The sequence below is a fragment of the Oikopleura dioica genome, chromosome PAR (assembly GCF_907165135.1).
Source record: "Oikopleura dioica chromosome PAR, OKI2018_I68_1.0, whole genome shotgun sequence".
NCBI lineage: Eukaryota > Metazoa > Chordata > Appendicularia > Copelata > Oikopleuridae > Oikopleura > Oikopleura dioica.
The window spans coordinates 5,269,096-5,296,159 of NC_137293.1; the positions used below are offsets into that span (position 1 = coordinate 5,269,096).

Here is a 27,064-nt window from a genome sequence, read left to right on the forward strand (position 1 = left end):
TCTCACCTGCTTCCGAAAGGGGGAAAATTGCGATTAGTGGGGAGAGAGAGGGGATTAAGGGGTAGCGCCGAGGAAATGCGGTAAGGGGATCAAGGCTGATTAGGGCCATTAAAATTTTCAAGGAAATATCACGAGATGCATTTTTTCAAAACTCTTAAAAAAAGGATTTTGCCTGCTCGATACCCTTAAAAACAGGAGATATTCAATGAAAGCTTAACTTGTCCGTCAAAAAAAATTTCTTCCGAAAATCATGAGAAAAATTGCCCTAATCAGCCTAATTAGCAGCTTATCACCCCATTTATCGCCCCCTTTATTTATGGGAAATCCCCTTACCGCTTTCGATTTCCCGGTAATTTGCCCGCCCCGACTTCCGGTTATTACACAATCTCTCGCCTTGTAAACCGCCAGATTTTGTTTACCCTTATCTCATCCTTTTTCTCTTCTTTCCCAGCTGGAGCTTAAGTTTTAAGTCTCAAGAAAGAGGAGTGAAAGGTTTTGACATTTTTGAAGGAGGGTACCGCCTTGAAACTCTTAAATCCTCACCTGATATTTAGGGGAGGTTGCATAAGTTGTATATTTAGGGAGAGAGCGCCTTAAGCAGCTGGGAAAGAAAGGGGATCACAAATTGCATAAGCAAAAAAGCTCAAGTTTGATCAAGTTTGGGAGAGAACTTGAAAGGGATAGAAAAATTTAATAAAAATACAGCCGGAGAAGAAAAGAGAGATAACGAAATTTTAAGGGTATCTCGTCGTTAACCCCGATTTTCGAGCGGGCTTTTCTGCCGAGGTTTCATTATAAAAGCCTTATTCTTTAAGTAAATCTGCCTCCTTTCAACCTTTTTTTCTCAATTCAGGCTCATTAAACCCCCCTCAAGTCTGGCTCATTGTCAGTCTTGAAAAAACAGAGGCTCATGAAAACAGAAAACCAGAGAAGTCCGAGTTTGAGGGGATACTCATCTTTTTGAAACTCATATTCGTACCACTCGAGACCACTTCTCAATAAACTCTTCATCCCTTTTTGCGCTGAAAAAAGGACAATTCTTCTTTCAATATTTTGGGCAGGCAAAACTCATAAAGCAGATGTTTGAAAACATCGCACAAGGGGTCAGTGAACACACAGCTGAGAAGAAGAAGAAATAGTGGAAGCGAGACACGTGACCATTTTATTTGAGAATTGTTGCTCGGCCATGGGAAACAAGGAAAGAGCAATTATTGAATATTGAAAAAGCTCGGTCGACAAGTTTTTGGACAAAATTGAACAGCTGAAAAATCGAGTCGGAAAAGAGGGATGATTTGAGATCGTCATTTTCCCGTAATGATGCGATTTTGCAACATAAAAGGTGCTGAAATCAAACAAAATCCTCCTTTTTTCGCCGCGCGGAATGGATTTTCTCTCCAAATATCGTATTTTTCGCTGACCGGATGGACCTACTTTTGATCGGCCCCTCGAGTTTTGACGGATTAGCCAATTGATCATCCCTTTTTTGACAAATTTGAAATTTGGAAACTCAGAAGGCAAAAAAATACCGAGGCATCAAACGCGGGGAAAAAGACACTTGAAAATACTTTTGGATTAGGGGAGCTACTGAGATAGAAAGAGGGGAGCACCTGCAGAAATACACAACTTCGAGACAGGAAAATAATGAAGAGGGGGTATCAAAGGCAAATTAGATGGATCAAAGAGCAGTTTTAAAACCAGTTAGTTTCTATCAAAAATGATCCGAGAATTAAGGGACCCCCCATCGTTATTCTGAAGGTGCCTGGAACCGACATAAAAATTCGACAAATTATGCATGTGCGGCTACTCGACTGTTGATTGGTCAGTTTGCCGAATCCGTGCTTCTGATTGGTTGAAAATTTCAACGCAAAATTTGTCGGAATTTTTTGTCGGTTTCTGACAACATCCCAATTTTTCGAGTCAAAAAAAAATTTTTTGAGTCAAAATTACAAAAAAATTCATCGTTTAAGTTGTCGAAAAATATTTTCTTCGGATTTTTTGTGTATTTCTTGAGAGCCCAAACAAACCCCTTTCCTCGGAAATGAGTGACATAATCACATGCAAATAAAATATTTTGGCACTCGGCGATTCAGGAAGGGTTTCGCTCGAATTTGCCTAAAACTTCTTTTTCGACATGATTTGGGATTATTGAAAAGTGCTCAAGTATAATCCAGTTCAGCCTCCGCCGAGCTGCAAGAATCTGTCGAAAAGGCGCGAATTTCGCAAGCATCGCTGATTTTACCAAGTCGAAGGCGAGTTTCAAACGAAATCTTTTAGTAGCCTTGATGTTAGTTATTTCAAACAGATTCCAAACTTGACAGGGGAAATAATTCATTTGAAGAAATCTTTAAATCAAAAGCTTCAAGCTACGATGCTCGAGAAGATGGTCGATTTTTCGGTCGGATTGGTCGAAAAGTGAACCCTAACTTTAATAAAAATTATGTCGATTAAAAATAATGAAACTTGTCATAATTATTTTTTACTAATTTCTTTGATTTTCTGCCTTTTTAATCGAATTTTTAGCATGAATTCAAAGTTAAAAAATATCATTTGAGCCAAAAACTGCGATTTTGTCTGGCGAGCTTATTTATTTCCGAATATAAAGACCATAATATATTTGAAAATTTGAGAAAGCTGCATTTTACATACTGAAATTTATCGACAAGCGCAAATTATCAGAATTATCTCGAGGTTCTTGTTCATCTTGATTTTCTTTATCATTGATAAACTATCAATCTATTAGCAAAAATAACCCATGCGCTGGCGCCGCGCCATCGAGTGGCCAAAGATGGCGCTCCCGAGAAGAAAAAAGTTTTCAGCTCGGTGGCAGCGCGCCAACGACGTTCACTTGGATTACTTTGACCTAATCTTAACTTGAATTTTTACGTTCACCTAATTTTTCTATTTTTGGAAATTATCCAAAATTCACCCAAAATTGCCCAAAAATGGCACCAGAGATAATAGAAGCCCCGCTGATTCCAGTTCGCCCGCTGAAGAGAAGATCCGATGAAGGCTACAATTCGGATCATTCTGGGGCAGATTCTAGCGACTTCCCAAAGTCCGCGAAAATCAGAAAAGTTGATCTTGGAGAAGCAGCGACGAAAGAAGAGATTGATAGAGAAGGAGACATTTTCAAGAACAAGTATCATGTGAGAAAAGTCTTTTACAATTCGGCCAACGGGGTTATTTATACAGGTTAGTTATTTATTTACAAAAAAGATATTTTTAAAATGAAATTATGAATTAATTAAAATAAAAATATTTTTCTTTCATTTTTGAATAAAAAATTTAGTTTTTATTTTTTGATAAATTTGATTGAATTTTGAATTTTTTCAGAAAAACAACATTTCATTGTAAAAACCTTAATTTTCTATTCCAGGGTACCGAAAATCCGACATGACGGAGGTGTGCATCAAACAAGTTCCCAAATCGCGCGTGACAAATTTCGGCAACCTTGGCGGCCGTCGTTTTCCCCTCGAATTCGTCATGCATGTCAACGCTGCCAAAGCTTCTTCAGGAGTTGTCAAGGTACTTTCTTTCATCCTTCAAACAATCGACTAACCTTTCTTTGCAGATCTTCGACTGGTTCGAGCGAAAAACCAGCTTTGTCTTGGTGATGGAAAGGCCAAAGAATTCAGTTGATTTGTTCGACCTTTCTGCTAAATATGGATCGCTAAAGGAAGACCCAGCGAAAATCATCTTCCATCAGGTATTAAAATTTAAAACCAAGCCTTAGTTTTTCGCCGCGATTAATAAACTAACAACTGAATACGAATGCCTATAACTATCGATAACTTTAACATATATTTTTATAAATTTTTACCAGAAAAAGAAGAATTCTCGTATTTATCAAAATTTTCTTGACTCAAATCTATCTCTAGATCGTGAGAATCTGCAAGGATATATCCCTCTCCTCCGTCTTCCACCGGGACATCAAAGACGAAAACATCCTTGTCGACACGGAAACCCTCGAAGTCAAACTCATCGATTTCGGCTGCGCCACCGAGTTCGACAAGAATCGGGTCTACTCCTCCGTCTCCGGAACACCAGAATTCTTCCCGCCAGAAGTTTTCAAAGAAAACAGCTACCGGGCCGAGCCAAGTACAGTCTGGAGCCTTGGAACGCTTCTTCATGTCTTGGTTTTTGGAGACATTCCGTTTTACAACACAGAAGACATCGTCGAAAACAAAATTTCATCAAAGGTAAGAAAACAGCGCTAGAATCTCAAAAACAACGTCCCTGGGTGGGCTCGAACCACCAACCTTTCGATTAACAGTCGAACGCGCTAACCGATTGCGCCACAGAGACATGTGTGCCCAAATTTCTCACTTTCATTTTCCCCCAGGGCATTTGCAAAGATGAAAAACTTGGTTATTTTTTGCTTGATTTTATTCGTTTTTATTGTTGTTTCTCGGCAGGTTTTTAGGTTTTGACATGTTTTTCGCGCTTCTTATTTACAAATGATGATATGTACAGTTACAGTTTGGCAATATACAGTTGTGTTACAGCTAGAATAAGATTGATTTTTCCATTTTGGAAAATCAGGACATGTTTTTGGCTGGTTTCTTTTTGGAATGGTCAGGGAAGTGGTTTGGGCGTTTTTGGCGGTTAAGGGTTTCAACATGTTAATTTACAGAAAGAGAAGAGCATTTAGTTGAAAGTCGGAAAAGTATCTTTTAACCAAGGGTGCGCAAGAATCTCTCCGAAAGTCGGGCGCTCTTCAACTCGATGACTCATCATTTTCTCCAGCAGATTTTGGCAGGAGTCGGATAGTTTCTTCGAAGAGTTCTAAATGAATCGTTAGTCAAGTGCGTGCCCAAGTCTCTGTGGCGCAATCGGTTAGCGCGTTCGACTGTTAATCGAAAGGTTGGTGGTTCGAGCCCACCCAGGGACGCAATTTTTTTCGATTTTGGGAACCATAAAGCTTTGAAAAATTAGTTTTTATCGGATTTTTAGATGAACAGCCGGGTGAAATAGCTCTAAAAATATCCCTAGGATTTATAAGGCATTCGTTCGTCAATGAAAAATATTTTCTTTATGAATAAATCAATAAAAAAATTTCAAGAAAAGCTTCGAAATTTTCTTTCTTTATGAAAAATCAAGCTCTTGTTTCATCAAAAATTCACAACCAACCCGGAAAAACAATCTTTTTCCCCCCTTCCTCCGGAAATGAATTTCGCAATGCTGTTGCTATTTCGCGCAATAAATATTTTTTCCCTTGGCCGCATGTTTTGTGGTCTTGAGTTTGCGCGAAATGTCTCCCAAAATATCTAAACAGCGAATTATGACATGGAAGCAAGCTTCTTTCATCCGCCGACGATATTCAAAAGCGGCATCAAAATATAATAAAAAGAGGGATTAGACGCAAGAACTGTGTTTTGCTGTTTTGGTCGGGGAGATATTGAAAAGTTCAAGGAACCAATGACGTTTAAAATTGAATAAGATGACAAAATAAAAATTTTCTAAATATCATTTTTTGAGAATAAGACTCTGACACCCTTAATCTTTTTCTAAATTCATTTTTTTTTTCATTCATGAACGAAAACTCCTATTTAATTTTGAGATTTATTATAAGCATTGTGACACCCTTATTTCTCTGAAAAAGCAGCAAATAAGGGTGTTACAATGCTAATAATTAATCTCAAATTCAAAGGGCGTTTTCGCTCATGAATGAAAAAAAATGAATTATACAAAGATTTTGGATGATGATCCGATTTTGATCCCTTTTTTGAACCCTCTTTTACCGGATCACGTGGTTATCAAACTTCCGCAGGTTCATGATCAACAGATCCGCGGATCAAAAGCTCTCATTCCGGAAATGGCGCCCAACTCGGAAGCTACCCTTAACCTCGCTCACTAGGTCACGTGATTCAAGTTCATGCACCCACGTGATCGTACACAAATCATTTTAAAGAAAAGAAGGGTTGACAAATATTCATACCTCGAAAGAATGGGAGGAATAAATATTGCATAAATAATGAGAAAAAAAGGGGAAGAGACGCCCTTAATCCAGCGCGGGAACATAAAAACACCGAGGATTTACAAAAAAAGACAGCCCGTCGAATCGTCAATGTCAAATTCAATTTCAAGTACCATTGAATTTCCACCTTGAATCGTTAAATTTTTAATGGGACTTTTGATGAGCCGACGCATCAGTTTTTTATGAATGATATAAATTTCGGTGTTTAACAATGTCAAATTGGTCAATTTTGTAGCATTCTTTGGATATTGAGGAATGTAGGGGACAATATGAAAACAAGATATTTGCGGTCATGTGACACAAGCTGACAAAAGGTTTTTGTAATTTGGGTTTTGGTCAAGATCAAGAGCACCAGTCACGTGAGAAAACCGCTAGAGCATACACAATTATTACAAACATAGCTTTTAGGAGAATGGGCAAACAGTATAACACATACAGTATGTATGTATGTGACATACTGTATCTGGGATACTCTTAAAGAGCGACTTTTACTGGAGACCATAAGTTTCTTTTCTGATTATTCAGTATGAAATTTTTTCTCAATCAAATCCATGAACCATTATAAAATCTTTTACCTATTTTTCTTGAGATGCCAGCTATTAATCTGCTTTAATATCTCAGATAGAAAATCCGCAACTTGCAAGGAGTGTAATTGATAATTTGTCCAAACTAAATGCCAAGGGATTGATGCTCAATGAAAACTCATGCTTCATAAATATTTCAACCCCGAAATCTCCTAATAACCCAAAATGATCCTCAAGTCCGTTATTTGTCACTGTCAAAGCTCAAGGGTGAGTCCATCAAGTCACTCTCCTCATCCCTCCATTTGACAAATGAATCTCCAATCGATCGAGCTTTACGTCAACCCTCATCCCTTTTAATCCCCATAAAACCCCTTACTACCCGTCGTGAGGCCTCAAAAGTACCTGTCCATTCCTGTTGAAGTCAACTTGAAATGGCCGTTATCTGTACATGGAAGTGGGAAAAAGGGATGATCTAGGGCACTCAAGCTGGAGTTGAGGATTTCCGAGGTAAAGGGGGTTGTTTTTATTTTTCGGGAAAATACGCTTTGATGGAAATCAGCTGAGTGGCGAAAAAGGGCTCATTTGCGAGAAAGGAACGCGAATTGCCGAAGCTTTCTGAGGGCCAAGTATTTTTACTAAAAACACTAATTTGAAGGAAAGATAACAGTCAAGTGTACTTTTAATTGATGAAAATTTTTTATTCAAATAATTTCTATATTTATTTTTGAAAAGAAGAAAGGAATAAATCATCTTCAAAGATCCAATAAAAAGAAACATGTCTTGAAAAATTTGAAAGGGCCACGTGACCGAGCCTCGAATTTCCATGTCAATTTGTCGGTGCGGGAGATTTTATTTCGGTCAAGTTCGATTTTAGGTTTCTTCTTTTTGACAGTGGGAAAATATCGGTCGGGCGGGGCTTATCTCGAAGAAACCACTTCAACTTGAGTTGCGTTTTCAAAATTCTCATCCCTCTTCTTCTTTGTCACCTTTTTTGAATTGGAGATTTTATGGTGATTTGGAAGGGGAAGGAGGAGATTCTGTGAATATATAAAAAGGGGAGGCCTTGTTCATCCTCTTAATTACTGTATAAATACGCTTGTTCATCATTCGGCCACGTGACTTTAGCTGGAGGCTACGTGGCCGAAAGGATGAACAAGTGCACATATCTAGCAATTTATAAGGGGGCCTTGTTCATCCTCTAAATTTCTGCATGAAAGCCCTTGTCCATCTTCTGGCCACGAACCTGAAATAGTTCTGACTGAAGGCTACGTGGCCAAAAAGGTGAGCAAGGGCACACTTGCAGCAATTGAGCGAATGATCAAGGCCACCCCTCATTGATAATTTTCGCGTTACAAAATAGCTTTACATGTTGAGCAAAATAATTTGACCTCGCTACATGTCAACACAAGCAAAATGTCTCCTTTCTAGATGTCTGTAACATATTTGAGTGACGCAAGCCGGAACCGATTTTTATTTACCAACAACCGGTTGCCCCGTGTTCGCAAATTCCACCAGCGTTTTTCGCCCGTGCGGTAACAAACACATAATACAAAGTGGGCAAAAAGCAAGTGAAAAAAGGAGGGAGACTAATTGAGGGAAGGATATTATGCGAATAATAAGGGTTGAGGCTGCGTGTGGCTCACGTGACATTTTTCCAGCGGGTTTTGGTTTTCATTTTTTAAAATATTTAGTAAGTATTTTTGTATTTTTTGGAAAAATTATTGTCATAAATTCTGACTCATCTCTAAAATGAACCATTTCGGGTCGAAAAATTAGGGTCTCACTAAGAAAAATCAAGAAGAAAAACAGAATTACGCCCTTAGATGGAAAGGTCAAATAGACGAAGGGATGATCCTGTGAACTGATCCAAATCCTCGAGTCCACGATCAAATGATCCCTTCATCCCCTTTTTTCTCGACAAAAGAGCACCTTGGCCTTTCAAGACTGTTCCGCTCAGCTGTCGTCGAAAAATGTACGAATCCATTCGACCGAAACCTTGTTCATGTTTTTGCGCAAATTTACGACAAAGTGGCTTCTTTTTTTGTGATTTTTTTGGGGCGGAAGTTGAACGCACTCAGCCCTGTTTTGGAAGAATTCAAAGGCGACTCGTGTACTTCCGCTTTTCTTTTCTTTGGTTTTGACTTTGACCGGAAGAATAAATTTTAAAGTTTATTTTGACTTGAAAGGCCATCTTCAACTTGAAGATTCAAAAACTATTCAAAACAATAAATATTGAGGCAATAGCATATTTCCGGCCAGAGAAAAGTGACTTTATTAGACAAAATAAAAATAGGTTTTCTTGAGAAATTAAAATTTTGGCTTGAAAACCTGTCGTGAAACCTGACTCAGGGTTTTTAAGTTCTTGCGAAGAAGAAAATCTGCAGCTTTTTCGATATTCAGGGCCTGACTCAGGTTTTTACGCAGGTTTTCGACCTACTGATACTCAGGGCCTGAGTCAGGTTTTTACACAGGTTTTCGACCTACTGATACTCAGGGCCTGAGTCAGGTTTTTACACAGGTTTTCGACCTACTGATACTCAGGGCCTGAGTCAGGTTTTTACACAGGTTTTCGACCTACTGATACTCAGGGCCTGAGTCAGGTTTTTACACAGGTTTTCGACCTACTGATACTCAGGGCCTGAGTCAGGTTTTAACACAGGTTTTCGACCTACTGATACTCAGGGCCTGACTCAGGTTTTTACACAGGTTTTCGACCTACTGATACTCAGGGCCTGAGTCAGGTTTTTACACAGGTTTTCGACCTACTGATACTCAGGGCCTGAGTCAGGTTTTTACACAGGTTTTCGACCTACTGATACTCAGGGCCTGAGTCAGGTTTTTACACAGGTTTTCGACCTACTGATACTCAGGGCCTGACTCAGGTTTTTACACAGGTTTTCGACCTACTGATACTCAGGGCCTGAGTCAGGTTATTATTAAATTTGCTGAGCAAAGATTGGATCATTTTTTCTGCATTTCTTGAAAAAAAGGTTCGTGAAAGCTCATTATAAATTTTGAAAACAGCTTACAAGCTTCCTAATCCATCACCCTTAATTTCCCATGATATAACATTGTGTCAAAATTTGATGCATTAGCGCACTTGTCCGCGCTGGAATACTTTTTTCCCAGGTGTCAGGTCCAAACTCGCTAATTACTCAAAATAAGCCTCGTTACATAAAACCCCAACAAATACGCGGTCAAAGAGCCAGAAAGAATTGAGTATTACTCAATCCGCTAGAAGGGCTTTTCCGGGCGAAAACAGAAAGGGCGGTGATTTTGCATAATCGCTGGGTTGCATCGTTGCACAATATTCAGGGTGAATTTCAACTGTCAAGGAAATGGAGATGAGTAAGGATTGTTTCTTGACAGAAAACATATGCTTTTGTCCAAAATGAAATTTATCAAAGATTCGAGATAATGCCTGTTTTTCGACATTCTGCTCGAAAATCGAAAATTTTCTCAAGAAAAAAAGAAGATTGGCGCGAAAACTTGAGTCAGGGTCCCTCGCAATTATTCTTGTGCTTGTTAACTGACACCCTTATTTTGTTGAAATCTTTGTTTTATAAAAGAAAGCCTGACTCAGAAATCCTGAGTCAGGATCCTTAAAAAGCTTGAGGCTTAGGTTTTCAGGAACCTGAGTCAGGGTTTCTTTGATAAAACAGAGATTTCAACAAAAAAGGGTGTCAGTACACAAACTCAAAAATTACAGCGCTTTAAATTTTAGTTTAAAGCTTGTCACACGGTGTGACTCACACCATTAAAATCTGCGAAGAGCTAAATTTATGAAAGGGTTGACAAGTTGAGTTACCAACAAAAATGCGTTTGACAGTTGAAACGGACTTGAGAAGATGCAATTACCCGTAAAAAAAGGGAGCTTTCAACTTGAAACTTTGACACAGTCTTTGTCTCCTTCTTGCGCTTTTGAGCTTGATCCGACGAGGGTTTAAACCTTTCAAGCATTGTCAAAACGATGAAGTTCTTTCTCACGCCCAAGCATCGAAAATTTGTTTGTTTCAAAGTCGAACATCTTTAAATGGAACATTTTTTCTTCTTCCGGGAAATGAAGAGCCAATTTCTCAAAAATTTTGAAAACTTAAGATTTTCAAGTAGCTCTTGAGGGGAGAATTTTGACTGTAAACTTGCGCTTTTCCCTTTTTTCATCGATTTTTGGAAGAAAAAACTTGAAGAATTGAGAATTTTTGCACTTGAGATAGAAATTCTTTTTTTTTTCGATCTTTCTTATTTTGAATGAAAAAAATTTTTTCTTTTAGAAAAATATTTATCCGGTGAAAATCCAGGATTGACTGAATACAGCGTCGTTTCGTCAAATCCAAACACACATGTCCGGCAAACGTGGGGAGCAAGTGAAATCGTGCCGATCTAAGCCGATAACTTCGACGAGCCGTTTCATAATCCGCTCGAGCGACACTGCCAATTTGAAATGATTTCTTGATTTATCCAAGCGCGAAAAATTTATACATGTATTATTCTATTGCAAATTAGAAATTCTAGAGTAACTTTGACAATGAAACCTTAATTCAATGTAGACTTACTTTAATTTTCGTTTATAAATGATGAATTATCATGAAAACAAGGAAGAGAACGAAGTGTAAGATCTATTAGTAAATCTATTTCCTAACAGTATAGCAGAGCCGAAAAAGACGTTTAAAATTCAGAGTATGCTTCTGAAACTTCACTTGAATCCGCTTCGTCAGATTGGCTCTCAAATGAGTTTTCTTCAATGTTGAGCTCGAGAGCGTTTTCCTCGTCGCTGGAATCCTGAAAAACTTGATTCTGCTGGCAGATTTACTTTCTTTTTACCGATTGGCCCTGCACCATCATCCTTGATCCATCACTCGAAAGAAACTTGATCATGCCGACATATTGATGGACAGCGTTGACCGCCATCACATGATAATCCCCGTCTTCGTCGTCCATTTCTTCGATCCCGAAATCCAAGACTGTCATTGCATTTTGATCTTCTTCGATTTCTGCCGCGTCGACTGCGTCATCTTCTCGCTCTGAAGCAGATCCGGAAATTCCTTCTTCGAAATTGTTGTCGTCCTTTTTATGATTTTTTAGTTCGCATAAAACATAAAATTCCTTAAAAATGGACATGGTTATTTAACACGTGATGGGAAAAATAAATTTTGTCGGTCAATATTTGACCATTGAAGCTCTTTTTGAGCATGCCAATAAAATAGTCACTTCCAATCAGAGAGAGCTAGAAAAATGAGCAAACTAAAGCTTACTTATTTCGACTGCTACGGGCGCGGAGGAACTATCAGATTGTTTTTGAAGGTATTTGAATGTATAAATTATAAATTGCTCTTAAAAATTCTTGTGTCAGCTAGCAAATGTGGATTTTGAAGACATTCTGATTCTAATGAATTCCTCATGGTTTGAGAATAAAGCGAATCTTGAACTTCCTCTTGGTCAGCTGCCAGTTCGAGAAATTGATGGGTTTCAGCTCTGTCAGACAGGGCAATCGAAAATTATGCTGCAAAGACAGGTTTCGCGGACCGAAATTGGGTCGGCAATAAATTTTGTGATTTTAGCGGGGTTGCTTGAGAAATGCTCGCTGACGGACGCAAAGGGAGAGATGCTGTTGGAGACTCTTATCGACACGCGAACAAAGATTTGGATCGGTACTTTCGCCGTGCTTGCTGCTCAATTTCCGACTCTTCCGGGGACTCTTAGGCTTGTCGACGATACTGATGGTCCCTTTTCTTATTGAAAAAAGAAAGCCCTTTTTAACAATGTCTTTCAGAAAACAGGAAAAAACGAGCTGCTGCAATGGCAGAAATTTTCCGAAAAATGATGAACGCGAAAATCGCTGATTTCGAAAAAATTTCTCAGCCTCATTCAGTCCAACGAAAATTTCTGCGTCGGTGACTCGCTTAGCTCGATTGACATCCATGTTGTCTCTTATTACCACATACATCTTTTCTAAAGATGCTGTCATTGGCTTCGACTTTGAGGAGTTTTCTCCCAAGCTGTTCAAGGTATGAAAATTCTATTTCGGAGAGTAGTTCAAATTATCTTAGACGGCGGAAAATATCATCAGCAAAAACCAACAAATCAAAGACTTTGTTGATGAATTCCTCCCCTCGGGAAAGCCCTGTACTGCGATTGGAATTATGTACTGAGCAAAAATCATCATCAAAGAATAAAAAATCAAGGAGGACTCTACTCAAGCTTTTTTCTGTTTCACAATCTCAAGAGAATCATTCCTGTTCTATCTCTGCGTCCGCGAATCCCATTTCTTCATCATCCGTATCCTCGTACCCGTCGGAGTCAAAGCTCAAGCTTCCATATCCACCAATAGAGCTGAGAGCCAGAAAATCACGGCAACCATATTCGACATCGAAATCCGTATCCGACCCGTCCTCCTCTTCTTCTTCAAAGAGAGCGATTCCGTAGTCGAAATCAGCGCGTTTGAGGTCAAGTTGCGTTCCGGAAATGCGTCTTACAGTCGAGTGGCGCCAGTTTGACTTCGAAAATCGTCGGTTTAGTCCAACGGAAGGCTTTCTGCGGCGATAGGCAAATCGAGGACGCGGTTTTCGAAGGTCTGTTTTCGAGCTTTTTTATTTAATTCTAGGGAAAAGTTTATTAACATTTTGTCATTGTGAAGCTCTGTGCCTAAATCACCATAAACACACAGAATCAGCGCATCTCTCAGCCCCCATTTTCCGATTTCAGCCCAAAAATTTGTAAAAATATTTTTTATTCCTCTTTTTGAAATCATGCTGCTTTCTAAATCCCGATAATGAAATCAGGGGGGATAACTGTTATACGAGGATAATAGTATTGACATCAAGTCAATAAAACTATTTGAAGCTAACTGTAAGCTTTTTTTAATCCAATTTATCGGCTCGAAACGAAAAACAAGCCTTCAGCCATTTATAAGTTATAACTACCTTAACTTATCAGATTTTGCCTTATTAATATTCTCATTTGTTAAATAAATGCCCGCATTAATGAATTTTATAAAGAATTAAAAATATTTTTACCGAAAATTTTTCAAAATAAAAGAAAGAATTTTCCGTCTTGAATTTTAAAAGCCCCGCCCAACGAAATTCTGGGCGTAGCTAGTAGCTACTATCTACTTCGAAATCTGAAAAATCAACAAAGAGAGAAAAAAAAAATGGAAAGGCTTCAAAACAACTTTGTTTTTATTCTTGGCGGTTCAAGTGGAATTGGAAGAGCGATTCTTGAGCATTTTGGGTCAAAACTAGAGTCTTCGACAATCGTTTTTACGTGGAGAAGAAAGTCGGCGTTGGAGAAGATTGACTTTGGCTTTGTGAGGGGAGGAAATGAGGTTATTCCGGTAGAGCTGGATCTTGGGAAGGAATTCGAGGTGATGGCAGAGTTGGATAAATGGATCGGGAGCTGCAAAAGAGTGATTTTTGTTGCGTGTGCTTTTGAACTAGGAGCTGGTTTATTGACAGGCTGATATATGTCAATTTATAATTTTTGAGCCAAAAACTCTTACGACTTCTGAACCATTGGAAAGGGTATGATCAAAGTGGTGTGAGTGGACTCAATGCTGCTCGAATTTCAAAGTGTAAGATTGAATTTTTAAGTTAGATCATTCTTAAGGGTGTCCCCAACGATTTTTTTAAAACAGGCTATACTTTGAGCTATTTTTTATAGAACTTCCTGAAGGCTTTTCGGCTAAAAGAAATATACTCATTATTATTTAGACCCTTTTCTATGCCATAAATTTGGCAGAATTTTGAAATTGTAATCTTTTAATCCCCTACCGCTTCTTCAAAGAGTTCTGATTTTTCTATTCTGACCAATCTTTCAGATCGTTTTTCTCGAGTTCTACAAATTCAATTTTTAAATTTCGACCAGATCCTGATTCCTTGAACGCTCTTCTATGCCATAAATTTGACGGATTTTTAAAATTTATCTGTATGCATCAGATACGATGCATTCTTTGAAGTAACGATTTTGCTGAAGTTTGACCTCAATTCTAGCGCTGTTCCTGAAATTCAATTTGTCTCATTTTTACAGGAATAATAGCTTGATCTATTTTCAATCTCCCGGTACGCTCTGATTTTGCGTTGATAAGACCCTTAATCCCTTTTTCCGGCGCCAAAGTGCAGGTGTTTGCGACTTTTGGCGCACTGTTTGAAAGTGAAAAATTTGCGCTATCGTATTGATATAGGTATCATTGAATAGAGAATTTTTCAAGCTCTCAGAAAATATACAGGTCGATATATAAAATCGAAAGTTTGAAAATGACACTTTTTACAGTGCATTTCTATCGAGCCGTAATGCATTAGCGCTGTCATAGAAACAGTAATATCTCGAGAATCAGATGAGATATTTCAGATCTGAAAAAAGCTCTAGAATAAGCTTCCTTTAATTAACTGAAAAAAATTTGGTCATCAGACTAAGATTAGTCGAATCCGATCGTTGGGGACACCCTTAATTTTATCAATTTAGATTTCAACACAAACGTCTCAAATTTCGTCGAAGTCTTCAATGCGATAAACCGTGCTCGTGGAAGCAAAGATTTCACTGTGTTCAATCTCGGCAGCAGTTTTGGCTACGAAGGCCCTTCATATGCCGCTGCTAATTGGAGCTTACAATGCGTCGGAAAGGCTTCTAGGGGTATTTTTCTGCGAGCAGCTCAGCAAGAAAAGGGCGACTTTCGAATTCTGACACTTATGCCTGGCTTGGTCAAAACTGAAATGCTTCAGGAAGCAAAAGATCTTGGGATGAGTTCACGTGACATTTTTTGATTCTCGAAAAAGATGAAATCAATAATTTTAGATTCAGAAGAAGAAAGTTCTCCGTCCGAAATCGCCATAAGATCTTTCCAGCTATTGTTCGAAGACACAATAGATGAACCTTACTCTGTTTTTACTAAATAAAAACTATTTTATAAATAGATAAAATTTATTCCTTAGTGTGTGTAAGCGGCAGTTTATAATAGATTCGGCACTTCGTTGCTTATTCCCTGAAAATTCTCGAAGTTTTCGTTCCAAGCATTTTTCTGATGATCTTTTAATCTTCTTGTTCTTCCCTGAGTGCTTTTCAATCTTGGATAAAAAATTAAATGATTCATATTTTTGTTCTCATTTACCTCTCCTCATCACAATTGAAATCTTTTGAGACGACGTTAGCAAAAGCAGCCGGCATGATTTCGCTGTCCCAAACCTTGTGGACGATGGTCAGGCCTCGGACAGTACAGGTGTCGTGGATGGAGAAACCGTTCATGACGCCAGCGCAGATGGTCTCCGATCGAGCCATGTTTTCACTAAAATTATCGATGAAATAATTATTCCTTCAAAAGAACAAGCCTTTTGCCCATTTTTTCTATCAGCGTCCCGATCCAAACGTCATCCAGCGGCACTACCTGCACCTCCGTCGCCACTTTCGCCAGGTTCATCGAAAACTCGCCAGTTGTCAGATATCCAGCGCCGGAAAAATAAAGAGGCCACTTTGGCTTCGGGTAGATTTGATTCGGGATAAAATACTTTGAGGTCGGTTCTCTGATGACAAGCTCGGGACCTTTTTTGCAGCCAATGGCTTCGATCGATGGTGAGTATTTGATTTTGGAGATTTCGTTGATGAGATTTTGAGGGACCAATAAGATATCGTCATCACCTGGAAATTTTCAATAGAAAAAATGGTTCAAGATCGAAGATTCTCTGAGAATGATTATTTTACCTTTGAAGACAAAATCCGCGGAAGAGCATTTTTCTTTGATAAAACTCAAAAATGCCATGTCCTTGTAGGGCAAATTGTAATGACTTTCTTCAAAATCCAGCACCAACAAATCACCATTTTTCGTCATTTCTTCTTTCAAATTAACATTTTCTTTCTGGCCGATGATGAAGACGACTTTGATTTGGAATCCGAGCTTGCTCCAGAGATCGTGGTTTACCCATGTTTTTCGAATGGAATTTCGAAAGTTGACGGATTCGGGCATGGATTTTATCCCAAAAAGAATGGATTCGGTCGAGTTGTTAAAATCGCACGCTGAGGGAGAATGGACGGTAGAAAAGTCGAGCTTTGGGTTGAATTCAAGCAGTTTGTTGATATGCGTAAATTCAGCTAGAAATAGATTCGAATGAGAATAGATTCCAATTCGAAGAACTCAATTCTAGCGCAAACAGAAACTTACCCCGGTAAAGGCATCTTCCATTTGGCCGCCGAAACCGTTGATCTTTCAAATCTTCATATAAATTCTCCATTTGAGCAATATTGATCAGATGTTCCCCCTCAAGCTCATCGTTGCATTTCTCCAATTTCAGCATCCAGGAATGTTCTCCGTTTGAGCTCGAGTAAGAATCGCCGGCGCGAAGCTGAAATTCTCCGTTTTCGCGTGTTATTCCAAAACAGTCCTCCGATTTTATGCATTGCTTTTTGGCTTCTTCGAGAGTTTTGATACTTTTGCATTTATTTTTTGTGCAGCCCTAGAAGTAAATCAGTTTTTTTGAGTTTATCGATACTATACCGAAATATAAGTGTCCGGATAAAAGTTCCAATCTTGATCGTTGCCTGTGTCCAAATTGAGAGGGTAGCGGTCAATTCTCTCCGAAAGCTGGTCCAGAGAAGATTGCATATTGGCAACCGCCTTATTGAGTAAATATTCCTTCTCTTCGTTGAAGTTTGTTGCAGGCGCTAGAAATGGCTTGTCTTATTTTGGGGGTTCGATTAAGGGACCTGGGCGAGCAGCGCGGAGCCGAACTTCGCGGGCTCTCAGCTTATCTTAGAAGTGAGATTTCTAAGAATATCTTTTTGCAAATCATATCTACAAACATTAAGCTTTCTATACCTACTTTCAGAATTTCTCTATCATTACCGGTTGATGAACTAGAGAGAAAAAGAGAAGAGCAACTTCAAAAGGCATCAAGTCCTGCGAACTTAACTTTATCTTCCTGAAAATAGCACCATTGAAAAGCCCGTTAAATTCTGCACAGATTCCACCTAATGCGCAAATACGGGACAGTACCTATTGGCGATAGAGGCTAGATAAACAAGATAACTGAGCGCGCGCTCAGCGGGAATCATGTCCCGGAAGGCCAAAATAGCTTCATCAGAGCGTCCTACTGCGCCGCGACCAGCTGAGCGCGCTAAGTAACTTTGTATATTTGGCGTTACTTAGCGATAAGTACGTATTTAGCTTTGCGCATTAGGTGGAATCTGTGCAGAATTAAACGGGCTTTTCAATGGTCCTAGTTTCAGGAAGATAAAATTTGGTTTGCAGGACTTGATGCCTTTTGAAGTTGCTCTTCTCTTTTTCTCTCTAGTTCATCAACCGGTAATGATAGAGAAATTCTGAAAGTAGGTTTAGAAAGCTGAATGTTTGTTGATATGATTTGCAAAAAGAAATTCTTAAAAATCTCACTTCTAAGATAAGCTGCGAGCCCGTGAAGTTCGGCTCCGCGCTGCTCGCCCAGGTCCCTTAACATGATGAACCTTGAGTTGTTGAAAATTCAGCCTCGAGGGACAATGATTTTGCAAAAAGAATCACCAGCTAAAAATATGGAAAATTTCTTTTATTATTTTTCGTTTTATGAAAACATACGAAAAGAAAGCAGCAAAAACTCCCCAGCTTGAAAATATTCATCCTCTTCTCTTTTCCCAGCTTCCCATATCGCCACATTTGCGCTTTTTCTCTGTTCTGATTTAACTCGTACTTACGGAAATAAAAAATGTGCCGTAAGCCCGGTTTATTTCAATTTTAAAGCTGGGAAACAAAGTTGTTTTTCGCAATTTCCGAGCCGCCACGTTAAGCGAAAACAAAGACGATTTTAAATGCAATCAAAAACAACAAATTTTTGTTTCTTTGAAAATATATTTTTTGAAAAAATAGAATATAACTTATATTATATATTATATTATATTATATAAGGGTTACAAAAATAGATCAGAAATGGTCATTCTTCATCTTGAGCTTCTCATCATTTCTGTTTTTCGAGCCATCGATTGACGAATCTTCGTCTGTCGGCCGAAATCAGAATACGCCTTGGTACTTGTCGTTTTTCTCATTTGGAGCGTGCTCTTTGGAAGGAACTTGTTCAGCTCGTGTCGTTTTCGGAAGATGGCGATGCAGTTCTATTCAAGGGAAATCGATTTGAAGTGATAAAGATCTTCTTAGAGAAATTTAAAGCAAAGGATATTTTTTTTGAATATCAGTTTCAACTTTTTCCTGACGGTTTAAATAGCGTTGACCAATGACGGGAATTTTTTTGAAAATCCAGAACTTGGTGATGCAGAAACCAGCAAGAAGCGAATGGATCAACGGGATCAAAACGAAGAAGGCGAACATAATGACAATGCATCCAGCGACATCATTGTTATAAGACCTAAAAAAAAAATAAATAGCCCACGACGCGATTTTAGTAGATAACTTACGCAAGTGCTTGAGGAGGACTGTCATTGCCAGCCATTATTCCCCACGTCGATAATGCTCCAGCACACAAGGGGTTGATCAGTCCGTGCATCGTTACTAAAAACAAATAAAAAGATGGTCCATCTTAGATGGATGGAACAGAGTTGCAAATTTGCTGAGCTGAGTGAGCTGAGCAGTCGCTCAGCTCAGCTCAGTGATTTTGGGAAATGATCTGATCTGCTCAGCTCAGCTCAGACAATTTTCGCTCAGCTCAGCTCAATTATTTTCGAACATGATCTGTTCTGCTCAGCTCAGCTCAAACAACTATCACTTAGCTCAGCTCAGCTCAATGATTTGAATACAATTTTACTACCAAAAAACACTAAAAAAATACAGCTCGGCTCAGCTCAATCAGCTCAGCTCTAATAAGGGTCCGCTCAGCTCAGCTCCGCTCAACTCTCTTAAACAAAAGGTCTGCTCAGCTCCGCTCAATGCCCTCTGAAAAGGCCAGCTCAGCTCAGAAAAATTAATCAAAATTTGCAACTCTGGGATGGAAAATCATTGGTACCTTGAGTGTCGAACCAAAGCAATTCAACAAGCAAAAATACTGTTGGAGAGTATTCCTTGCTGGCCATCCAGAACGCTGACATGCCAAGTGGCCGCATCATGTATCGATATTTACAAATGCCGAACCATCGAGTCCACCACGAGATTGAGATAACAAGTCGAAGCGCCGCCTAACAGATCCTTAGTTTGACGCCTAAAACCTGATGCAGGTTTTCTAGGAAGAATGCTGAGCCTCGATCTCACCTGACAGTTGAAGAGAAATGACAAGAACTTGTTGAAAAATTGCATCCAAGGCCCAAAGCCTTCGACAATCCTTTCTCTGTTGAAATTGACATAAATCGTAATACACGCAGCTAAAGGAAAATTAATTTTTGCATGGTTACTGTGAAACCAAAGCATCAAAATGCTAAGATAGAAAAAGACTTACCCATAGGGAAATAAGCTCCAAAGAAAGCAGATCTGTTTCCCTCCCAGCCGGCGGTTGTCAAAGTAAGTGACCAAATGGCAATTGCAACTCGCATGATGATGTAGACACGGTCGTTGGTGATCAAGGTTGATGAGACGAGTTTATGGAAGGTGAGGAGTCCATATAGGTACTGATTTGAAAATGAGATAACAGCTGTGAGGTAGCACGGCGGATCAAAAGTAGCTTGAGGGGTAGAAGTGATGGTAATCTAGGTCGTAACCGGGATGGATCTCTTCGGTGCAAGCGTAATTCCAAAAAATATGGCGGCTAAGCATAAATTTAATTTTCCTACTTACGAAGAAGCGAAAGAGAAAATCAAAATGGCTCGAGAACTCAAACAAGGTCTTTCACTCCCCCCTAGTCTATCTAAGTACCGCGGGTCAAATGATAAATATCAGCATTTTCTGAATATTTGATGGGTCTTACCCCGAAATTTTGCAATGAATCTCTACTTGTTGACTTACAAAGACACTTTTGTCTTACAAAGTGCTAAAAACAAAGTAGCTAATGTAACATAAGTAATGTTATAAAGAATTAAATGAAAATGAAAGTGTATACAAATACTTGTCGGGCATCAGAAAGGCTCTGCGGATCAATGCCCACTTTGTTTTTGGTTTGAGGAAATTTCGAATCAGCCTGAAGATTGTCAACGAAGGTCAATTCAATTTAAAAGATCCTTTTTTTAATGATCTCCTAGAAATATCCGAGAAATTTGCCATCAATTAGGCTCTCCAGATGAGCCAATCGTCCAGTTTGAATCAGTCTTATTGCGGATTATAATTTGTACAAACTCATATTCATTGTGTATTTATCAAAATCTCGTCCATTTTTGTATTTCATCGTCGAAATATATTATCCAAATGTCCAGTTTACGTCAAATTATCTCTCTAAGGGGGGTACCGGATGTTGATTTTATCTGAGATACAGGGCAGTTTACGCTATTGATCCGCCGCACTTGCTCGCATCTGCACGGTCCCGAGACAACGAGGTGATACCACCTGCATATTTGGACTCCTCACCTTCCAAGACCCCGATGAGACGAAATTAATTGATGGTTCTTGTCCAAGCTTACATTTCTTTTCAGGGCTTCGATTTATGCTTTTTTTCGAAAAAAATTGAAAAAAAGATCTGAGCCATTCCTGCGAAAATTTCTCGAAACAAGTCATCGGCTCTTCTCCGAGTCGTTTTGAAAGACTGATGTGCTTTCGAACCCACCAAGTCATTATGTAGAGAGAAAACGTTATGATTACGAGTGCTATCAAAGCTGAAACCGCTGTTTAGCAGAAAATATAGTGATTGATTAACTTACTTCCTTGTGCAAGTTTGATGAGTGATGGTATTTTTTCGTCTGTGATTCCCATTTTGTCGACCCAATAATCTGGCACTGTGTAATTTTCCAGCCAGGGGTACTTCGCAAGATCTTCATCGGAAAAATTTCCCATCTTCGAACGACGGGCCTTTCCGGCTTTCTCAAAAGTTGCGTATTGTAAACTAAAGAAAATATGAAAATTCGCGGCTTATATACCCCGTCCCAAAACAACTCACGTGAGCGTTCTAGAGATTTTCAGTCTTGTAAGAGCACAGGTATTTGAGTAGTCGAGAAATCAAAAACATGTTCTTTTTTCACTCAAATATCACTCAAATTATTTAAGATTTTGAGATAATTTCTTCGCTAAACAGTAAAAATTTTTCAAACTTTCAGAATGATATTGAAAAAATGCCTACTGATTAGCGCTTTTTCAATGTTTCATACCTTTTCCAGCGATTATGGACGAACCAAAAGTTTCGGTCCGAAACTGAGTAACCCGTATTTTTTTTTGCAAAAACACTGATGATTCTAGAGAAGCATTTTTACAGTAGTTATTCTGCATAACATTTCGACTCATTATTTTTTTTCGAATTTAGTTATTTATAGTGCAGTTTATTGGACAAGATGACAGTAATTTTAGTTTTTGGCTGATTTGTGAACAAGTAGTCTCTTGGAAAGTCAAAATTTGTCATACAAGCTCAGATGCGACTAGTTTTTTCTCAATAACTGAAGTAGGAAAACGCCCAAGTCGATCGTCAACAATTCCAACTGCCCAGCCGTCATGTTCTTCTTCGATCAAATGAACCACTTCGCCTTGCTTGATCGTCAACTCGTCATCTTTCTTTGCTTCATAATCTTCCACGGCAACAACTAAACATTCCCCGTTTTTTATTTTAATTTTAGCCAACTTGCCTTTTTTCAACGGAACCAAGTGAGGAGCTGTTTGGGGACCTGGCGTTGGTTGCTTTGCTTTTTGCTTCTTCTTGTCGGGCTTCATGTTGCAGAGAAAAGAAGACAGAATGCTCGCTAGAATGCAGAAAATAATGAATGGGCCGCTAGAGTCTGAATCAGGAATGAATATCATTCCCCTAGCCATTTTCCTCTCTTTTTGTATGTAAAGAGAAGAGGTTGAGATGCAGTTTAATAACCGTGCGACCGGGTGGGCTTTTGATAAGAAAAAGTGAGAATGAGTTTATTTTCCTTTGATTCTCATCCCGAATTTATGCAACGTTTGTTACAAATTAACTCTAAAAAAGGAAAATGAATCGTCAAAAAGCACATTGAAAGTCAAATAAATGTGTTCCTTGAAAAGATAGGTTCTCTTCCTTGATTTCAACTAATTTGCTTGTTCTTTTCTTTCAAAAACAAGTTATTTAATGAGAGCATGAAAATCTCAAACTTACCTTGAACTGAGTGATTATTTGATGTTGGGCGTGTCGAACTCATAATTCTGGTACCACCTTCTGTAAATATCTCTGTAAATAGCGCGGCTTCAATCTCGTGATTTACTTTCCCGGTAAATTTGTGATAAAAAAGTTAAAATGAAGTTAAAAATTTTTCAAAAAAGAGCTTTTATCCTCATTCTCGGTTTTTACCTCATCGGCAGTGCTTTTGAGGCGTACAGTTTGAGAGCATTAAATTGGGTCAACTTGGAAATTCCGATTGAAAATGTGGATGATCGGGGCGCGTCGCTGCTGCTTTATGGTGGATTGTATGAGATTTGTTTGAAATCAACGATGATAACGAAGAATTCTGCTGCACATGGGCTGAAACAGAGACTCAGAGAGCTGAAACACAAGCTTCAAGGTTTGACGAAACAAATTTTATTAGAAATTTTCCGTTTTTCGAGCCAATTTTTCATCGTTTAGGCATCAATGACCTCCGCCCAACGACAACAACAACGACCACTACTACAACTCGAACCACAACAACGCGACCAACAATTACTTTACCGACCCTGTCCTCGTCAACCCAATCAACGAGCCGAACTCTCCCTATCTCGCCGACTTTACCTGCCGAAAAAGCGCCAACTTTACCTCCCCTCCCCGATTTCGAAACCATCATCGACAATTTCATCGACTCCAATTTTCCAGTAAACGAAACTGACACAATCGAATTCGACTACTGCTCCTCGTGGTATGGTATTCTTGGCTATGGTGTTCCGATTCCGATAAGATTTTCGCACAAATTCGCGGTTCTCGGATTGTTGACTGATGGGTTGCTTTTCCTAAGCGCTGTTTACTATGGAATGTCTACGATTGTTTACGAACTTATGTTTTTCTCTACCGTCTTGTCTGTTACCAAGCTTCTGGGACTCATTGGTAAGCAAGGATTAAAAAAAACATCAAGACAAAGCTTTAAGGATCCATCCCTGTAATGCTCGATGTCTCCTGTAATTGCTACAGTATGATCGGTTCTGAAGGGTGGATAGAAGTAACTGGGGTTGTCACAAAACTCGGCTGCGTGATCGCTCTTCTTTTTCAAGCAAAAGGCCTTCCTTCTCTCATCAATCTTTGGGAGCATCAGAGAATCATCGAAAACTGTATTTCTATCATTATTTCTGGTAAATTTATCCCTCACCGAAATCCAGACAAACTCATTTTTAGCCTTGACGCTGTACTCGCTAATAAGCCCAACTCTTTTCGATTCAAGAGGTTATATCTCTGGTTTTGCCACTGAAAAATGGTATGGCATCTGGAAAATCTGCACCGGAACCGCTTATGACTCATCGGAAAGGTGTACAACCTGGGATGAAGCGTCTCCCGGTCTTTGGGATCCGAGCTCTTACTGGCTTCGCCCTCGACCTATTGGATTTAGTAAGCTTTCTTTTGAGTAAAAAAGCGCTAGTTTTGACTCAGATTATATCGCCCTTGTTAACATCATCGTCTCAATATTTGGGATCCTGTTTTGCTTCCTCGATTCTCCCAAACTCCGGCGAATCGGAATCATGTTTACAGCGCTAGCCACATTTTGCCTCGTAACAATAGCAGTTTATGTCATTGAAGGAGTGCCCATCCTCACAGTTCCAGTGTTAAAATACGGACCGAGTTTCAAAGGATACTATGGTTCTGCTTGGTACTCTTTAGCTGCTGCAGCAGGTTGAAAATTTCTTATCAATTCGAGTCAAATTTTCTTTTAGGATTTGGCGCAATAAACTGGCTAGCGAATTCTGTTTGCATTTTTTCAACAAAAGAAGAAAACCAAGAAGAAAACGAAAAACTCAAAGATGAGAAAAATTTTATAAAAATTTAGTTTTTATTATTGTAAATAAAAAACTTGAAAAAAATTGTCTACTCAACTTTTTTTTTCTAAAAGTGAAAATTTGAACCTCTTTTCGACCAAAATCGCCCTCGACCGCGTTTTTTTTCCAACCAAAATCGTGCTGTAGAGCCCTTCCAAGAAAGCCATCGATAGTTAGCTCAGCATAAGAGCCAAGTTAATCCCTTTACATAGCGTCGCTAATGCGCCTCTAATTCTGCTGCTTTTTCGTGAGGGCGGAAACTCAACCCTCCGCAGCGCGACTGATGTTACTGGGCGGGAGACGGTCTTTTGACAAAAAACAACATCCGATCCTTTTCTGACCTCATGTATATTTTGCAAAAAATAATCACCGCGTCAAGTGAACGAAAAGGGTTAAAGTGGAAGTCATGATTTCCGTCAATTTTCGGACATTTTTCGTAGAAAATTTTTTTGCGGAATAAGGGGGCTGACGACGGGTTTCATTCTTTATAAAGAATGATTCTTTTTCGCAAAGAATGAAAACCGTTTATTTCTAGAGCTTAAGTCTTCTAGAGCAGCATTTATCAAAACAAAAAAGAATCATTCTTTTTGGAGCCACCCGAAAAAGAATGATTCTTTATTTTCAAAGAATGATTCTTTTTCTAAAGAATGATTCTTTATAAAGAATGAAACCCGTCGTCTACCGAATAAGGGTATCACTACTTAATTTCGAAGAAAAAATTTTTTCGGAATAAGGGCTTCACCAATAAATTTTGAAGATAAAAATTTTTGGTGGAATAAGGTTATCACTTCTTAATTTCGAAGAAAAAATTTTTTTCGCGAAATCAGGGTATCACTTCATTTTCTTCAAAAAAGTTGTTTTGTTGATTATGTCATTATCGTAACTCAAAACAGCAAAAGTCAAAAGGTGAGGAAGGACACGTGATTGGACTCCTTCTATTCCTTGATTTCTAATGACATCAGCTAATTCGATTTCGCGCTCACAAAGTTTGAGGTCAAACAGGAAATGCGTTGGCAAGCTTTATTGTGGCTACTCAAGCCGCGTTAATTCGGCACCGCCGCGAGTTCAAGATTTCTCCTCCAAGAAAGGATTTTTCCTTCAAGAAAACGAAAATTACGCTCTTCGAGAATTTTCGCTGTCAGCAATTTTCTTTAGACATATTGTTTGTCATAGCCGCTTAATCAATAAGTCCCAGACATACCAGGTATACAGTAATCTTAAAAAAAAAAGCTACAAAGTGCAGCTTTTAATTCTTTTTCGAATGAGAATTATTTTTCTTTTTTACTTCGGTGTTTTTTCGAATCCTGTAAGTCCGAATTTACAGTTGATCTTTGAGCTTTTTTTAGTATATTGATGAATTCAAATCCCTCCAAGATTTTGTCTTTGCAACGAAACTTCCCATCAAAAAACAGGTTCTTCAAGTATTTATTCAAAAAATCAAGCAAAAAGTCTTTAGGAACATGAATTGTCGAGTAAATCGAATAATCACGGAGTTTTCTCGGCGCTGATTTCAATTTTGAGCGATCCTTGGAGAGAAGAACCTGAAAAAACAGCAACAAGAAAAACAGACCCAAGAAAAGACCCGAAGAATGCGATTCGATGGGGCCATTTTTAGTCTGTTATGAATATTAAAATCAAATAAATTTTTCTTTTTAAAATCTTGATAATTTTAGACATTTAATTTGAAAATTTTGGCTTGAAAGATTGTGAAAAAAAAGCATCATAATGTCAAAACCAAGAAAATTATGTTTGACAAGCAATTTTCAAAAGAAAAATCGTCGTCGAATTGTTTTGTTGTCAACACTATTAGCGCCAGGGTTGCAGAAGAGGAGGGGGAGAGGGCTCGCGGGCACAGTGCGTGTTCAAGAAAACGAAGGAGCAACGATAGGTACCGTAAGGGACACGCGGGGCACCCAAAGGTGGGGATTTATCAAAAAAGAATTCTGCTTGCTTTGTTTTTTCTTGAACTGATTAGAGATTTGAACAAGAAGACGGCGAAAATAATCATCATCGAATTTTGCGTAAGTCATTTAATTTTTAGGAAAAATCAAATATTTGATTTCACGAAAATTTCTGGATGTTTTTTTCGAAAAAAGAATCAAATTTTTAAAAAAATAAAGAGAATATTATTTTATTAAATTTTTTGGTAGTAAAATTGATTTTTATAATTTTCACAATTTATAATATATTTTTCGCATTGCTTAAAACTAACAATAATAAGATTATTTTTGAATTGAAAAAAAAAGAAAAAAGTTTTTCTTTCGTTTTTGAGAAATTCAGTTGGGAAAGTATTATTCAGCTTCTTGATAAGATACGCTCTAGAAACCACGTTGATCTTCCCTGCTCTTGAACCCGCCATTTTCTCTTTTCTTCTAATATGGCAATCTTATCGCTCAAGCGAGAGGTTCAAGTTGAAAGAGAGCGCAAAACTCGAGATGTCTGAGTTAATCAGCAAGATCAAAATATTGGCAAAGAGTTAAATTTGTCACTTGAGGAACTTGCCGATTTCACTCAAAAGACACGTCATAAGGTCTCGGGTGAACGAAGCTAGAAAAAACAACTGCCTTTCTTCTTTTTCTTCTTCAAGGCGGATAATATTAGCATTTACAATTGCCGTGCCCA

General features: G+C 38.6%; 5 protein-coding genes, 2 long non-coding RNA genes and 2 other non-coding genes across 10 annotated transcripts; 5 read left to right on the forward strand and 4 right to left on the reverse strand.

Annotated features, from left to right (window-relative positions):
- The first annotated feature begins 2,859 nt into the window (after positions 1-2,859).
- LOC145703548 (serine/threonine-protein kinase pim-3-like) lies at positions 2,860-4,302 on the forward strand. Its single transcript, XM_081780918.1, has 4 exons — positions 2,860-3,192; positions 3,377-3,525; positions 3,572-3,706; positions 3,879-4,302. The coding sequence occupies exons 1-4, from the start codon at positions 2,943-2,945 to the stop codon at positions 4,215-4,217; spliced, it is 873 nt and encodes a 290-aa protein (XP_081637044.1). The 5' UTR covers positions 2,860-2,942; the 3' UTR covers positions 4,218-4,302.
- Positions 4,232-4,305, reverse strand: TRNAN-GUU (transfer RNA asparagine (anticodon GUU)). Its single transcript has one exon. It is a non-coding gene; the product is annotated as a tRNA-Asn (tRNA).
- Positions 4,306-4,817: 512 nt separating this feature from the next.
- On the forward strand, positions 4,818-4,891 carry TRNAN-GUU (transfer RNA asparagine (anticodon GUU)). The gene has a single exon. It is a non-coding gene; the product is annotated as a tRNA-Asn (tRNA).
- A 7,175-nt stretch (positions 4,892-12,066) lies between these two features.
- On the forward strand, positions 12,067-12,744 carry LOC145705093 (uncharacterized). The gene is made up of 3 exons (XR_014134550.1): positions 12,067-12,221; positions 12,272-12,506; positions 12,549-12,744. It is a non-coding gene; the product is annotated as an uncharacterized LOC145705093 (long non-coding RNA).
- Positions 12,745-14,040: 1,296 nt separating this feature from the next.
- LOC145705506 (uncharacterized) lies at positions 14,041-15,364 on the forward strand. The gene is made up of 3 exons (XR_014134601.1): positions 14,041-14,068; positions 14,959-15,243; positions 15,289-15,364. It is a non-coding gene; the product is annotated as an uncharacterized LOC145705506 (long non-coding RNA).
- Positions 15,365-15,442: 78 nt separating this feature from the next.
- Positions 15,443-18,000, reverse strand: LOC145701428 (beta-1,3-galactosyltransferase 5-like). The gene is made up of 7 exons (XM_081778649.1): positions 17,944-18,000; positions 16,979-17,145; positions 16,646-16,937; positions 16,189-16,575; positions 15,819-16,125; positions 15,602-15,775; positions 15,443-15,557 (listed from the first exon to the last, which is right to left on the reverse strand). Exons 2-7 carry the CDS (start codon positions 17,084-17,086, stop codon positions 15,443-15,445), a joined length of 1,383 nt encoding a protein of 460 aa, XP_081634775.1. The 5' UTR covers positions 17,087-17,145; positions 17,944-18,000.
- A 360-nt stretch (positions 18,001-18,360) lies between these two features.
- On the reverse strand, positions 18,361-21,675 carry LOC145703542 (uncharacterized). The gene is made up of 10 exons (XM_081780912.1): positions 21,646-21,675; positions 21,202-21,383; positions 21,032-21,156; positions 20,925-20,968; positions 19,854-19,981; positions 19,670-19,779; positions 19,428-19,596; positions 18,883-18,976; positions 18,677-18,833; positions 18,361-18,582 (listed from the first exon to the last, which is right to left on the reverse strand). Exons 2-10 carry the CDS (start codon positions 21,332-21,334, stop codon positions 18,412-18,414), a joined length of 1,131 nt encoding a protein of 376 aa, XP_081637038.1. The 5' UTR covers positions 21,335-21,383; positions 21,646-21,675; the 3' UTR covers positions 18,361-18,411.
- A 128-nt stretch (positions 21,676-21,803) lies between these two features.
- LOC145702878 (abl interactor 2-like) lies at positions 21,804-22,723 on the reverse strand. Of its 2 annotated transcripts, XM_081780169.1 has the most exons (3): positions 22,605-22,723; positions 22,114-22,227; positions 21,804-22,071 (listed from the first exon to the last, which is right to left on the reverse strand). In XM_081780169.1, the coding sequence occupies exons 1-3, from the start codon at positions 22,645-22,647 to the stop codon at positions 21,890-21,892; spliced, it is 339 nt and encodes a 112-aa protein (XP_081636295.1). In that variant the 5' UTR covers positions 22,648-22,723; the 3' UTR covers positions 21,804-21,889. The 2 variants fall into 2 exon arrangements, with proteins under 2 accessions (XP_081636295.1, XP_081636294.1); XM_081780168.1 differs by lacking the exon at positions 22,605-22,723 and having other exon boundaries at positions 22,114-22,396.
- LOC145702877 (uncharacterized) lies at positions 22,696-24,459 on the forward strand. Its single transcript, XM_081780167.1, has 6 exons — positions 22,696-23,007; positions 23,070-23,522; positions 23,564-23,764; positions 23,808-24,017; positions 24,060-24,299; positions 24,341-24,459. Exons 1-6 carry the CDS (start codon positions 22,743-22,745, stop codon positions 24,451-24,453), a joined length of 1,482 nt encoding a protein of 493 aa, XP_081636293.1. The 5' UTR covers positions 22,696-22,742; the 3' UTR covers positions 24,454-24,459.
- Positions 24,460-27,064: the final 2,605 nt, after the last annotated feature.